The sequence below is a fragment of the Carettochelys insculpta genome, chromosome 1, assembly GCF_033958435.1.
Source record: "Carettochelys insculpta isolate YL-2023 chromosome 1, ASM3395843v1, whole genome shotgun sequence".
NCBI classification, from domain to species: domain Eukaryota; kingdom Metazoa; phylum Chordata; order Testudines; family Carettochelyidae; genus Carettochelys; species Carettochelys insculpta.
Genome location: NC_134137.1, coordinates 11,081,354 through 11,095,749, shown reverse-complemented (window position 1 = coordinate 11,095,749; position 14,396 = coordinate 11,081,354). Strand labels below are relative to the sequence as shown.

The following is a 14,396-nucleotide window of genomic DNA, read 5'->3' as shown; positions in this document are numbered from 1 at the left end:
ATGCTCTTAAGTGCTGGAACATCCTTCAATACTCTCATAATCCATTACTCTGTTTTGATTTCTTTCTTTTCCTGAAACACATTTTATGTAGCATTTCCTTAAAATGTTTGTGTTACTTGATTTTTTTCCTTGCTGAATTGGGCATTGTTGTTTCATCTTTCCGGATGAATCATGCCTCATCTTGCTAATAATATGATAAATGATTTGTTTCCAAGGTTATTCTCATTCTCAGGCTGCTCCCTCTGAGCATGAACTTCCTTTGAGCTTAGTATAGCCATTGTGGAAGCTGTGCTTTCTTACTGGAGTTCTCATCCGAAAGATGGCTTTGAAATGTCTGGTAGGAATCTCTTGTTGACTTGCCACTCAGAGCAGATTTGTCCAGTGTACAACGCGAGTGATTTTTCTAACTGCTATCTCTGCAGATTCTTCTAAGGTCTGAAAAATCAAACTGTTCTTTTTGCTTGTTACACAGTCACCAGAAATAAAGAGTCTCTCTCCAGCTGTTAGTGATGAACTGGAATTATTCTGCTTGAACTTTATTCTCTCAAAGCATTGTTCACTTTGAGCTGTTGCTAAGTTCCTCTAAGAAAACAAAGAAGGAACATGATGTCAAAAGGAAAGACTAAAACAGGCAGCTTCTCAGGAAACCAGGGTTCGAATTCATGTAAACATACCCAATGGACACTGTTCTAAGCAGTTGATCAACAGTTAGGTGGACTTAGATGTGAAGAACTAAAAATATCTCCGAAACAGAGCAGAACTGGCAGTCCAGCAACCATCAGAGGGTAGCAGTCTTTGCTGAAGTAAAAAAGCTCCAGCTGGCTGAGAGCAGCATTAACAGTCAGTTAGGTATTTGCCAGGCTCCCTGGTGAGGGGGCTTAATAGCACAGAATTTGGAGTAATAAGAATTTGGCTGGGCATGGGCCCAAGAGTGGGGATCTACTTTCTGCTAAAAGTAAGAATGACTTAGTATTTTTAGCAAAAAAGAAAACAAGGAGTCCACATTTATGTGGGCATAAACTTTCTTGGGCTGGAACTAGGAAGTTAAAATGTAACTGGCCTGGTCAGAGTAGCCACACCCACGGTGGGGAGGGGGAGAGGCGGCTGGGGTGACCACTTCAGCCCCAATGGGATGGAGTGTTTTCCCTGCTTTGGACTGGGACTGCTCTGGCCCATCTGGAGCACTCCTGCCTGCAGCGTGCCAGGACCAGGACTGCTCCAGCCTGGCTAGAGCGCCCCCATCCTGAGGCACACCTGGGGCTCTTGTGGATGGGGGCTGTGCTGCCAATGATGGAGTGTTTCCCCCACCCACCCACCTGCGGCAGTGCCACGGGCAAGGATGCTCCAAACAGGCTGGACCAGCCCCTGTCCCTGGCGCACAACTGGAGCAGCCCCTGTCCGCGGAAGGAGGACCACTCCACTCCAGCCCAAGTGGAGTAGCCTGCCCAGCCATCCCTCTCCCACCTGCTTAATCAATTAAGCAATAAACCTTGCATTTAATCACTTAACCAATTCAGTGGGATTTTACATCCGTAGCTGGGGCCCACTTCATTCGATTCATGAAGTGGAAACTTCTACTTGGCAGGGATGTATGTGCAGGTGCGAAAATGGGAGTATTACATTACTGCGTGGAGGATCAGTGCTAGCGAAGCCAATTCAGTCGGGTGGATGTGGCCCACACTGAGCAGTTGATGGAAACGTGAGAAGTCCAAAAATGGGAAAATTACTTTCTGTAGTGAGCTAGCGACTCCCAGTCTGTATTCAGACCTCTGAGTAGTTTAGTATTTTTAGCAGTTTTTGATGTTGGAGGCTGCAGTTCCTCGCCTTGTAGGCAGCAGGTGGAGGGAAGAAGGCTGTAAATCTGCAATAGTTTTGTACTTGCCTCTTTATTAGCAGAACCGGTATCCAAATTAGCATCACACTTTGTCTTGATTTTCTCAGGCGGTTTGAAGTGGGCATTGGCATGCGTTCCAGCCCCTCAGGATGCTCACTGGGAGAGATTAGGTGGCTTTGGTATTTAACACCAAGGTCTGAAGATCTGGTTTTAATTTTTAATTCCCTGGGGTGTATTCCTGCTTGATAGTTGCCGGATGTAAAGGAAATGATTTATGGCCCAGAGTCTGGCTCCCATCATATCAGATCTAATCTAAATTAATACTGCGGAGGGTTTTCTTAAATTGGTGGGGTTTGCTGTCTTGGTGTGTGCTCTTCTGTATCTCTGCACTGACAGTCCTGTGAGATTACATTACAATTATATGCCATTCCTCTGGCTGCCTGTACTTGACACTAGCCTCTGTCAGACAAAGGAACTCATAAGAACATAAGAATGGCCATACTGGGTCAGACCAAAGGTCCATCGAGCCCAGCATCCCATCTGCCGACGGTGGCCAATGCCAGGTGCCCCAGAGAAGGAGAACAGAAGACAATGATGAAGTGATTTATCTCCTGCCATCCATCTCCTGCCCTTGTTCTGAAGGCTAGGGCACCATACTTTATCCCTGGCTAATAGCCATTTATGGACCTAACCTGCAAAAATTTATCAAGCTCTTTTTTAAACCCTAATAGAGTCCTGGCCTTCACAGCCTCCTCGGGCAAGGAGTTCCACAGGTTGACTGTGCGCTGTGTGAAGAAAAATTTCCTTTTATTAGTTTTGAACCTACTACCCATCAATTTCATTTGGTGTCCCCTAGTTCTTGTATTATGGGAAAAGGTAAATAATTTTTCTATATTCACTTTCTCCACACCATTCATGATTTTATATACCTCTATCATATCGCCCCTCAATCGCCTTTTTTCCAAACTGAAAAGTCCCAGTCTCTCTAGCCTCTCCCCATATGGGACCCTTTCCAAGCCCCTAATCATCTTAGTCGCCCTTTTCTGAACCTTTTCTAATGCCAATATATCTTTTTTGAGGTGAGGAGACCACATCTGCACGCAGTACTCGAGATGTGGGCGTACCATAGTTTTATATAGGGGAAGTATGATATCTTTTGTCTTATTATCGATCCCTTTTTTAATAATTCCTAACATCCTATTTGCCTTACTAACTGCCGCTGCACACTGCGTGGATGTCTTCAGAGAACTATCCACTATAACTCCAAGATCCCTTTCCTGATCTGTCGTAGCTAAATTTGACCCCATCATGTAGTACGTGTAATTTGGGTTATTTTTTCCAACATGCATTACCTTACACTTACCCACATTAAATTTCATTTGCCATTTTGCTGCCCAATCACTCAGTTTGCTGAGATCTTTTTGTAGTTCTTCACAATCCCTTTTGGTTTTGACTGTCCTGAACAACTTGGTGTCATCTGCAAACTTTGCCACCTCACTGCTTACCTCATTTTCTAGATCATTGATGAACAAGTTGAACAGGATCGGTCCCAGGACTGACCCCTGGGGAACACCACTAGTTACCCTCCTCCATTGTGAAAATTTACCATTTATTCCCACCCTTTGTTTTCTGTCTTTTAACCAATTCCCGATCCATGAAAGGACCTTTCCTCCTATCCCATGACCACCTAATTTACATGAAAGCCTTTGGTGTGGGACCGTGTCAAAGGCTTTCTGGAAATCTAGGTATATTATGTCCACTGGGTGCCCCTTGTCTGCATGTTTATTAACCCCTTCAAAGAATTCTAATAGATTAGTTAGACACGACTTCCCTCTGCAGAAACCATGCTGACTTTTGCCCAACAATTCGTGCTCTTCTGTGTGCCTTGCAATTTTACTCTTTACTAGTGTTTCTACTAATTTGCCTGGTACTGATGTTAAACTTATCGGTCTATAATTGCCAGGATCTCCTCTAGAGCCTTTTTTAAATATTGGTGTTATATTGGCCGTCTTCCAGTCATTTGGTACCAAAGTGGATTTAAAGGATAGGTTACAAACCACAGTTAATAACTCCGCAATTTCACATTTGAGTTCTTTCAGAACCCTTGGGTGAATGCCGTCTGGTCCTGGAGACTTGTTACTATTCAGCTTATCAATTAATTCCAAAACCTCCTCTAATGTCACTTCAATCTGAGTGAGTTCCTCAGATTTGTCACCTAAAAAGGCTGGCTCAGATTTAGGAACCTCTGTAACATCTTCAGCCGTGAAGACTGAAGCAAAGAAATCATTTAATCGCTCCGCAATGGCATTGTCTTCCTTGATCGCTCCTTTTATACCCTGTCAGGCTTTCTCTCTTGTTGGAGTTATTCAGTTCCTCTGAGGGAAGTGGAAGATGCTCTTGCGTTCTTATGTATCCATTCAAAGTTAGGGAGCTGGGGAATATCTTACAGGTGGCATTAGTGAGCCCAACTCTATTAACTTCACTGTAATAGAGCCATTTTAGACGACAGGTGAATTAGCCTGTGGTAGCCAGTTAAAGATCTGAAAGCGTTGTACGTGAGCGATCTCTTTTGAAGTCTTGGATAGACATATTTACACTAAGTGGAATGTACAATAGTCATAGCCAATTACAGCAATGACTGGACCTCAAGTAGTCTCCTATTGGAATTATTTGGGATTTATCTAAATACCTCTGGATGAATGCAGCCGACACTAGACCTATCACTGTAGAACAACACCCCTCTCGCCTTCTTTCTGCTTTAGCAGAGCTGCTAAGGAACAATCAAGATTAAAGGCAAGATAGAAAACTCACTTTATAGGCCACTGTCCACTATGCTGTCAAGCTGTATCCTGAGTTGAACTCCCTCAAAATGAATGCAATTAAACTTGTCAACACAGTTTTTCCCTCCAGAAGCCTAACAAAGCATGTGAAGGAGGTGAAGAAAGTACTGTAGGAGAGCCAGTGTTTCTTTCAGCAAATCAGTTTCATGGACCATTTTAATCTATCTCTTGAGTGCTCTGTATCCAGTCTCTAGAGAGCCTGTCAGCTTCCAAGTGCGGCAGTAACGTTATAGACATGGCTGCTGAGGTGTCTGCGTTGTGCAGTAATGCACAGAGTGAGGAAATTGAACATGGGTCTTTGCCAAGAGCTGTGTCAGACTGCTGATGCCATGGTTGTTCTCTGTCTATGAGCTGTAATTGTGACGTAGAATCAAGCCCCCCATTTATGCCCTTAGGCAGTGCTAAGTCTCTGCAGTAGACTTGTCCGGGTCTTTATCCAGCTCAGAGTATGAAAAACCATCACACCACTGAAGATGTTACAGACTGGAAAAACCTATGAGGTTGCCTAGCCAATTCCCACTGGTTAATATAGGGTATTTCTGAAGGGTCAGTTTGCAGGTCATCCTCTAGTTACTTAAGGCGGCTTCTCTGGTGGGCAGGGCTGCCAGATTTGCTCCATGTTTCCGGGGTGGTGGGCTTGTCTGGTGCATCCCAGCATTCCTGTTACAGCTTATAGCGCTTTCCTTGAAATGTGGCACTCAGACATTCATGCAACCTTCTAGCAATGAAGGATTTTAGCCCTTGTCACCAAGCTCACCTTCTCCCTGACTCCTAAGCATGCACTGCCTCACCCAGTTTGTCAAGAAGGGTTATTTCTTTAATGGATATCAACCAAAGAGAAAACTGACTTAATTCTGTTCTTGGCCCCAGTTTTCAGCCCCTTTCCCTGGTGTCTGCTTAGCTTCAACCACGGGGCTGCTTCCTTGGGACCCCTTACCTCTTGCTTCAGGGAACTAGCTTCACTCCAGTGTGGTTTTTCCCCATCATGCTCAACCTGTCTCAGTCCTTCTTCCTGCTGACTAGCAGGTTTTAGTAGTCTTAGTCCCCTTTTGTAGCTGGAGTGGGGCTGCCTGTTCTGCTCCAGGGGGACTGGGCTTCATCTCCAACAGGCCTCAGCTACCCTATAACAACTCTCCTGTGCTTTTGTCTTTACGGAAGGAGAAAGGGAAAGGTACATCAGCTGAAGCTTATGTCTTGGGTTGTTGGGTGTGTGTGGGTGCTGCCAGTTGACCAAATTTCAACTCCACGGAAAAGGATTCAGCTGCTGTTTTTTCCCTTCCTTCACAGTGTATAACTGGACAGTTGATGAGGTGGTACAGTGGCTGATCACCTATGTGGAACTGCCACAGTATGAAGAAACCTTCAGGAAACTGCAGCTCAGTGGTCACTCAATGCCCAGGTTAGTGCCGATTACATCTTCTCACTTATGAGCGCGCGCGCATGTGTGAAACAGAGAGAGAAAGAGAAAATAAAATAATGGGATTAAATAATGGTGGGTAAAATTCTCCCTAGTGCTGTGGGGCCAGCACAAGGCCTATACCACTTAAAGCCTATTTTGAGGGCTTACAGGGTACATTTTTTCACTGGCCTTCTGCACTCGGAGTTTGGGGATGGGAAGAACTGACAGGGCAAAGTTCATACTCTGCTACATGGGGAATACTGACCTGAATCCCAGATTTCATCTCTCTCTACTGCAACCAAAAGGACCTGGTTACGTTACACAGGGAGTATGGTCTAGTGGTTAAAGCCTGGATTAGGTGAAATTAGATCTGGGTTTCTGGCTCCCTCAGGCTCCACCTGTGACATGGGGCAACTTGCTGACTCTCTTATCTCAGTTTCCCATCTGTAAATTGTGGATAATCCTCCTTTTCTGTTGCCCTTTGTCTGATTTGTCTATGCAGCGAGTAAGGTCTGTGGGGGACTGACTCTTTCTGGTGTCGCCTGTGGTGATAAGAGGGAGCATCCATTCCTAGATCGGTAACTGGTTAAAAGATAGAAAAGCAGGGGTAGCAATATGTGGTCAGTTTTCAGAATGCAGGGAAGGAAACAGGGGTGTCGTTCATATTCACAAAGAAATCTGGAAAAGTGGCCAGATGGGGAGGTGGCAAAACTTGCAGCCAATACAAAATTTCTCAGGCAAGTTAAGTTCAACCCAAGCTGTGGAGTATTAGAAAAGGGTCCCACAACACTGGATGACTGGACAACAAAACGATGCATGGAATTCAGTGTTGTTTAATGTAAAATAATGTACATTGGAAAACACAGTCCTCACTGTACAAACTGATGGGATCTAAACTAGCTGTTGCCACTCAAGAAAGTTTCCTGAATACATCCAGTCAATGTGCAGCAGCAGTCAAAAAAGCTAACAGAATGTTAGAAACTATTAGGAAATAGACAAGACAAAATATCATAGCATCATTCTGTAAATCCACAGTATGTCCACATACTGAATACAACATGCCTTTCTAGTCACTTTTTTGCAAAAAAAAAAAAAAAAAAAGGACAAATTAGAATTGGAAAAAGACACAGAGAAGGGGCAACAAAAATAATGTAAGGTTATGGAACAGCTTCTGTAGGAGTAGATGTTATAAATTCTGGGATTTTGCAGCTTGGAAAAGATGATCCAAAGGGATAAATGGTACGGGTCTGTAGAATCTTGACTTCTGAGGAGACAGTAAATCTGGAAGTGTTATTTACTCCTTTCCAGAAGAACCAGATGTCACCAAATGAAATGAATAGGTAGTAGGTTTAGAACAAACAAAAGAAAGTACTTTTTCTCACAATGCACAGTCAACCTCTAGAACTTGTTGCTTGGGGATGCTGTGAAGGCCAAAACTATAACGGTGTTCAAAAAAGATGTAGATTAGTTAATGCAGAATTGGTCCATAAGTGGTTATTAGCCAAGATGGCTGGGGATGATAAAGTGTCCTTCATCCTTGCTTGCTAGAAACTGGGAGTGGATGACAGATGGATCACTTGTAATTGCCTGTTGTGTTCATTCCTCTGAAGCAACTGACTTTGGCCACTCTTAGAAGACAGGATGCTGAGCTAGATGAACCATTTGTTTAACCCAGTCGGGCCATCCATACGTTCCTATGCCTTGCCCTTTTGTGGGGCCTCTAGGTACCCTAGTAAAACACTGCTAGACCCGGTCTCTGCAGTTCCAAGAGACAGAAATGTTTTCCTGATTTCAGTTTTTCCTGAAATCAGTCAGCTGCTGTCACCACCAAGTGCACCAAATTCCCTTTACAGGAAAGAAATCACTTGGGAGCTCTTCCCTGGGGGAACCCCCCACCCCCAACTGCCTTTTCCTAAGGATTTGGAAACTTTTTTTAAAAAAAAAAACACCCCACAAAACCATGCAGGGAGTTGTGAGCTCTATGGCAACTTGTCTGCTACCAGGCCCACTGTAGGACACAAAGGCTCAGTCACTACTTGTTAGCAAAGGGCTGGCGGAAGGGATAGTTCAGTCTTTTGAGCATTGGCCGCTAAACCCAAGGTTGTGAGCTCAGTCCTTGAGGGGGGCACATTTAGGGATCTGGGGCAAAGTGTGTGTGTGTGTGTGTGTGTGTGTGTGTGTTTTTTTAAATAAACTGTCGGGGATGGTGATAGGCCCTGCTGAGAGGGCAGGGGACTGGACTCAATGATCTCTCAAGGTCCCTTCCAGCTCTATGAGACAGGTATATCGCCATAGAGGTAACAAGCATTTTTATTATTCAAAAAAGACTGTCTTTGCAAGCATTGTAAATGACTTGGTGTTATGTGAAGTGAAGCAAAACACAGGGATTTTTCCCTGGGTCAGATTCTTGGTTGCAAGAGACAACAAAAGGAGCAAATAACCAGCTCAGTTATAATTCCAACCCCCCAAGAATAATTCTGATGGGACTACCAAAGCTTTTCCCTGCTCACACATACTGATGAGCCCAGGGGATTTGTTGTGGAAGTGCTAAGTATAGTCAAGTAGATTTAGGTGGATGTAGGGGAAAATGCCTTTGAGTTCTAGGTTTAACTGAAAGAAAATGGCACTTGTCTCTTTTGGAGTCTTGCGCTAATACCCACCTGACTGCCAAGGAAGTTGTTGTAGGTCTATATCCAGCCTACTTCAGAGGCTGAGCTTTTGAGCTCTTGAAGGGTTTTCCACTTGCCTTGGTGTAATTGAGAGGGCAGTGCCTTGGTCCTGTTCGTCCGATTTGTGCTCCTGATACTCATATGCCATTGCAATTTCCAGATTGGAAGGTGACTGCTTGCTCCTTCTTTCCTGTAGGTTAGCAATAAACAACGCCACCATGATGGGAACTGTGCTGAAAATGACCGATCGGAGCCACAGACAGAAGCTGCAGCTGAAAGCTTTGGACACAGTGCTATTCGGGCCCCCTCTCTGTGAGTAATGCTTCAGAGTTGGTTCATTAGAGAAGGGTGGAAGGAATCTGCCTATCCAAAGACCCCATCCAGAATGTACCTAGTATAGGTGAAATCAGAGGTCACCTAGGTAGCTTGTTAATGGCTTGATTGACATGAAATGGAAGCAGAATAGAGCTGCCAACATATTAGATATGGAGGTGCAGCCCTGAAGACTACAGGAGCCATTATGCAATCCCACATTTTTATCAGATTGGACACTGGCTGTAACAGAAATGAAGCAACAGATGCTGGAGTTGTAGTCTCTGTGGATGACACTTCTTAGTAACAGTGCAGACCACATTATAGGCCTGCATCTGGTCTCTGTGTGAATCTCTTGGTTTCTCTGCTTTGGAATGGAGCTGCCATGTGTCCTTGCATGAGCAATCTTGTGTTGTCACAGCAGTACAACATGAGTAGGGCAGGTGCAAAGCAGCCTGATATTGGAAGAGGAAAACAGCAATGCAGATGAGTTGAGAAGATGTTTGAAACTACATGAAAACTAGGAACTGAGTTTTTTCCATGCCATACCAACTAGCGGCGTGAGTGGGGATCTGTGTTGTAAACCATTAGGTTTGAATGAACACATGTAGAGCAGATCTCACTGATGTGCACTGTACTTTTTGCAAACTCCCTTCTCAGTGCCCTTCCATTTTGTTTGCATTTTTATACTCATTTTCCCTTTCTCATTAGTTATTGATTTCTGGGTCACACCTCAGACACCTCTGCACTGCAATTCAGCACTTCAGTTGGCCTGTGGTAGCTGACTTGAGCTCGAGGGGCTGAGGGAGCTGTAGAACTGCAGAGACATTCAGGCACTGTGGAGGCCCCTGAGTTGTGTGACGCCCCCCACCCTCCAATCACACTCTTGGGGTTCCAGAGCTCAGGTTTCAGCCGGAGCGCAAACATCTGCATGGCTGTTTTACAGCCCTGGAGCCCAAGTTAGCTCACACAGGCTTGCTGCGTGTGTTTCATTGACCTTTAGACATACCCCTGGAAAAGGCCCCTGGTGACCAGAGTCTCATTTTGCTGGAAAGTGAACAAACCCAAAATAAGGACAGTCCCCCCCTGCTACCCCCTTTTCATCTTCTCCCTTCCATTACATACCTACTTATGCTCCATGCTGGTTACATTTGCTCTACTTCTTCTTCACCCATTATATGCTAGTTGTCTTCCTCATTTACCCCTCTTGTACCTTCCAGGGAGAAGTTGATGCTTCCTGGTCCATTCTTGCTTCCTGGTCTATTCTTACTTCCTAGTGTGAGCTTTCTCTCTGCCCCTCTCTTTGTGGAGTCCATGACCCTAGGCCAGCTGGGCACGATGTAAAGCCTCACTCTTCGACCAAACACTAACATGAGCCACCTTTTCTTTCCAATCGTGTTGTGACACCTCTTCAACGAGAATTGCCAAAGCAGAAGCCCTTCCTGCCCAGAAATCAGACATGCAGAGGTTTGCTCCATAAAGTGGCCATGTTTCCCTACTGGGGGAAGTTTATACTGATTGGTTTAAACAGATTGATTTGATCCAATAGGGTTCTCTTATGCAATGAACTACCAGTTCTGTTCCCAAAAGCTAAAAAATATTATTTTGAGATAATTCTGTTTTCATAATCTGTGCTGAGTTAATGTTCTAAGGTTGAAATTTTTGAGGGGTCTATGGCATTGCAGACTAATGGTTAGAGCAGAGGACTGGAAACAGGGATTCCTGGGTTGAATTTCCAGTGAAACCAAGGACTTAAGATGTGTGCTTGAAATTTTTAATCTGTGTCTCACTTCCCCTTCTCTGCACTGGAGATGATAACTGACAACATATTAGTCTTATGAGAATAAATGTTTGCAAAGGGCTTTTAGATTGTTTGATGAAAGGTGTCTTTAAATACAAAGTGAATGTAATATTAATCTTAGCCATTAATGCAAGCAATAGCATTACCTCACTTGTGGGATTCCATCAACCAAGGATTAAACCGAGACTGGGACTGGCTGGCCCCTTACAAAAGCAGCTTCTCTGCCCTGGGTGTTAATATCTCCCCATTAGACTCTGACAATGGGCCTACATCCCCCTGTCCAATCTGAGGTGTTTTTTTCCTCTTTGATACATACTACTGATAATGGGCCATTTCTACCTTGCTGAATAGACCTTGTCAGCTCTGGCCCTCCCTCTTACTGGGACCCCACTCTTTAAATACCCCTCTGGAAACCCCTCCCTCCAACTCATGCATCTGATGCAGCGGATCTTTGCCCACGAAAGCTTATGCTCCAATATATCTGTTAGTCTATAAGGTGCCACAGGACTTCTTGTCATTCTGCTACAGTGGCTATAATAGCATTGTAATGCCGAACCCTTTCTACATTCAGACTGCTGTACAAACATTAATAAATGCGATGATGGCAATATTTGAATAGACTAAGGTCAGCGTGTCTCTGGTACAGAACTTGTGGTTAGGGATTGTCATAGGTAAATGGATGGAGGCAATAACTTGGAAATGATTAGCAGCTGATAAACATGTAAAACCTGGTTCACTAATGGAATGTTCCAGGTTTTCTACAGAGATCTGTTTATCTAGAACTAGTTCCTGATGGAATGCAAAACGCCCAGGTTTTGCATAGATATTGGTGATGAACTGTGTTTCAGGAAGGGCTTAGTTACCAGTTAAATTATGAAGAGGGGTTTGGTTGCTGCTGGACGTACTGAATCCAGATGAATTGATATTACATACCAAGTTTTGTTTTAGTCGGTCAGATAAAGGTGGTCTCCCATGACAGCTGCATCCCCTTGGCAGTGTGAAACTGCCATCCAATAGGACAAGACTTGTGGGTTCAGGAGTCAGCACTCTCTTAGCAGGTGGAACAGAGGATGGAACTTACTGCCTGATGAACTAAGGGTGAATAGTCTGACCCCACTCAGAGCTCCATGCAAAACCCACCTCTTCATTCAAGCTGTCTCTTTGGCAGCCTCACTTCCATTCTTTTGGCTGATGAGAAACTAGTGCTTGCTGCTAGTCTGCAGGGAAGAAAAAGGAAAACACTCGTTGAAGACCTAATGCTGCAGTGGTTGGGGCCACATGAGAATGTTAGGTGGGCAGGGAGGGGAGGGAAATCTTTGCCATCAACATAGCAGCGGGGGTGACACTTTACACCAATGTAACTTTCGTTGCTTGGGGTGTATGTGTGGGTTTTACATACCACTGAGGGACATAAGTTACATCGACTCAAGCATACTTTAGACAAGCACAAAGTCATGGAAGGTAACAGTACTGCTGCTGCTGGACTTGGTGCTGTTAGGCCTCAGCTGGGGTACGATATCCAGTTTTCATCACAATGTATACAAAAGGGGTAGAGAAACTGGAAAGGTTCCAGAGGGGAGCACCAAAGATGATCCACAGGGTGGAATACAGGACGTATGGGCGAAGGTCGAAGGAGCTGGGTATGTTTAGCTTGGGAAAGAGGAGATTAGGAGGGACATTACAGCAGTCTTCACATACATGAAAGGTACTTAAAAATGGAGGAAGGTTCTTTTCCCACAGAGAACAGGGCTAGAAACAATGGGCTCAAACTACTGCAGAGCATGTTTAGAATAAATCTGAGAGAAGTCTTCCTGGCTGCAAGAGGAGTAGGACAAGGGAACAGATGTCTTGGAGGCTGCGGAAATTTCTTCAGTGGGAGTTTTCAAAAAAAAAAAAAAGGCTGGATAGTGAACTGTCTTGAACGGTTTAGACACAACAAATGGTGCTTCCTGGTAGGGGGTTAGACTAGATGACCCTTGTGGTCCTTTCTAACCCTGTGATTCTAATGAAACTATGAACTCTGATGCAGAGGCTCCAGTAAACTCCTGGTCACCTCTGGCTTGTCCAGCATGGTTGCCACTGTCATGCTGTATGTGTAGTCTTTTATTTTATTTAAACTGAACTTAGGATGCCGTAATACAACATTATGGGTTCTGCTCTGGTGGCTGCAGTTTCAAGCACAACAGAGCAAAAGTCACCTTGCATGCTTGCCTCAGGGTTAGAGTCTCTACGAACACACAAAGGGCCAAGGGTGGTGACCGCACAGACATTTCCTAACCCAGGCACCCTGTTTTTATGGTGTGATTCTGACTCACTCACATTTAGGCAGGCACTGCACCCTGTGGCTTGGACACATTTGAAAAAATGACTACAGGTGGCATCTCCTTGGTCTGGCACCCACAAGACCTGAGTGGTCCCAGATAAGGGATTTTGCCAGGTCAGGTGAAGTCAGTGCTCGCCTGCTGTCTGCTGGCCCCCCTTCAGTGCTCCTCTTGGGGTGTCAGTCCGCTCCCAGCTGCCAGCCTTGCTAGTCCCTCAGCCCTCAGTTTCCCTGGCCCCCACGAGGCTCCTGCTCCTGGCCTCTGGCCCCTTGGCTGCAGCTGTGGCTCCCTGGCCACAGTGCCCTGGCTCTGGTTCCAGTTCCTGCTCCCTGGCTGCTGCACCACAGGGCCTGCTCCTTGGCCGTGGCTGCGGCTCCCTGGCTGGGAGTAAGGGCACTTCGAAGCTGCGTGGGTACTTTGAAGTGCTGCGGCCGCACGGCTTTGCCTGTGCTTCAAAGCTAGCAGCTTCGAAGTTTGTGCAGAAAGAGTTATGCTAATGAGGTGCTGCATATGCAGTGAAGCACCTCATTGCTATTCGCCACTTGGGCTTGTTTACATGCCCCCTTCGAAGGAAGGGGCTCGTGTAGACAAGCCCATAGGGAAGAGAATTAATTTGTTGATGAATTTATAAGATTATTCAGTTTGTTTCTTGGAGTTATTGTAGCGGGGACAGAACATTGCCAGACAGCTGTGGTCACCTTACGAGCTATCTATTTACATTGCACCTTTCCTCCTCAAGGATCTGAAAGCACTTCTCAGACCTGTGAGTCACCCCAGCCACCCCGGGATGGAAAACTACCACGGCTGAACACCTTATTTTATATGGTGACCTCTGTGCCTTCCCTGTTCAATATAGTCCCTGGTCCAAGGACTTTCCAGGTCATAAGGATTTCCCTATTTAAGTGAAATTAGGTTGGGAGTTCTGGGCTACAGAGTGAAGATTTTCGTTGGGACACTGGAATTAACATCCCTACTCCGAAAAGAGAGACAAGATTTTAAACCAGCACAGGCAGTTATAAAACTGGATGGATGTCTCCTCCTTCAGCAAATTGTCCTTAGCATCACACGGTGCCATAAGTTAGAACTGACTCGAGAGGAGAGTGCTGCCTATTGACTCAGCAACCCCAGGTTTTCTCTGGAGGTGGGCCAGCCAGGTGTCTATTAGGCCTGACCCTGCAAAGCATGTGAAGTCTTAAGACATTTGAATAGAGTTTCTCTGG

General features: G+C 45.2%; 1 protein-coding gene across 6 annotated transcripts in view; it reads left to right on the top strand.

The window, feature by feature from the left end:
• The window catches only part of STIM1 (stromal interaction molecule 1), a 188,993-nt gene that overhangs the window by 109,835 nt on the left and 64,762 nt on the right, over positions 1 to 14,396 (top strand). For all 6 annotated transcript variants that reach the window (XM_075013850.1, XM_075013764.1, XM_075013681.1 and 3 more), the window contains 2 exons: positions 5,962 to 6,073; positions 8,939 to 9,054. In XM_075013850.1, the coding sequence (XP_074869951.1) occupies positions 5,962 to 6,073; positions 8,939 to 9,054 (228 nt within the window). The remainder of the gene's footprint in view (positions 1 to 5,961; positions 6,074 to 8,938; positions 9,055 to 14,396) is intronic.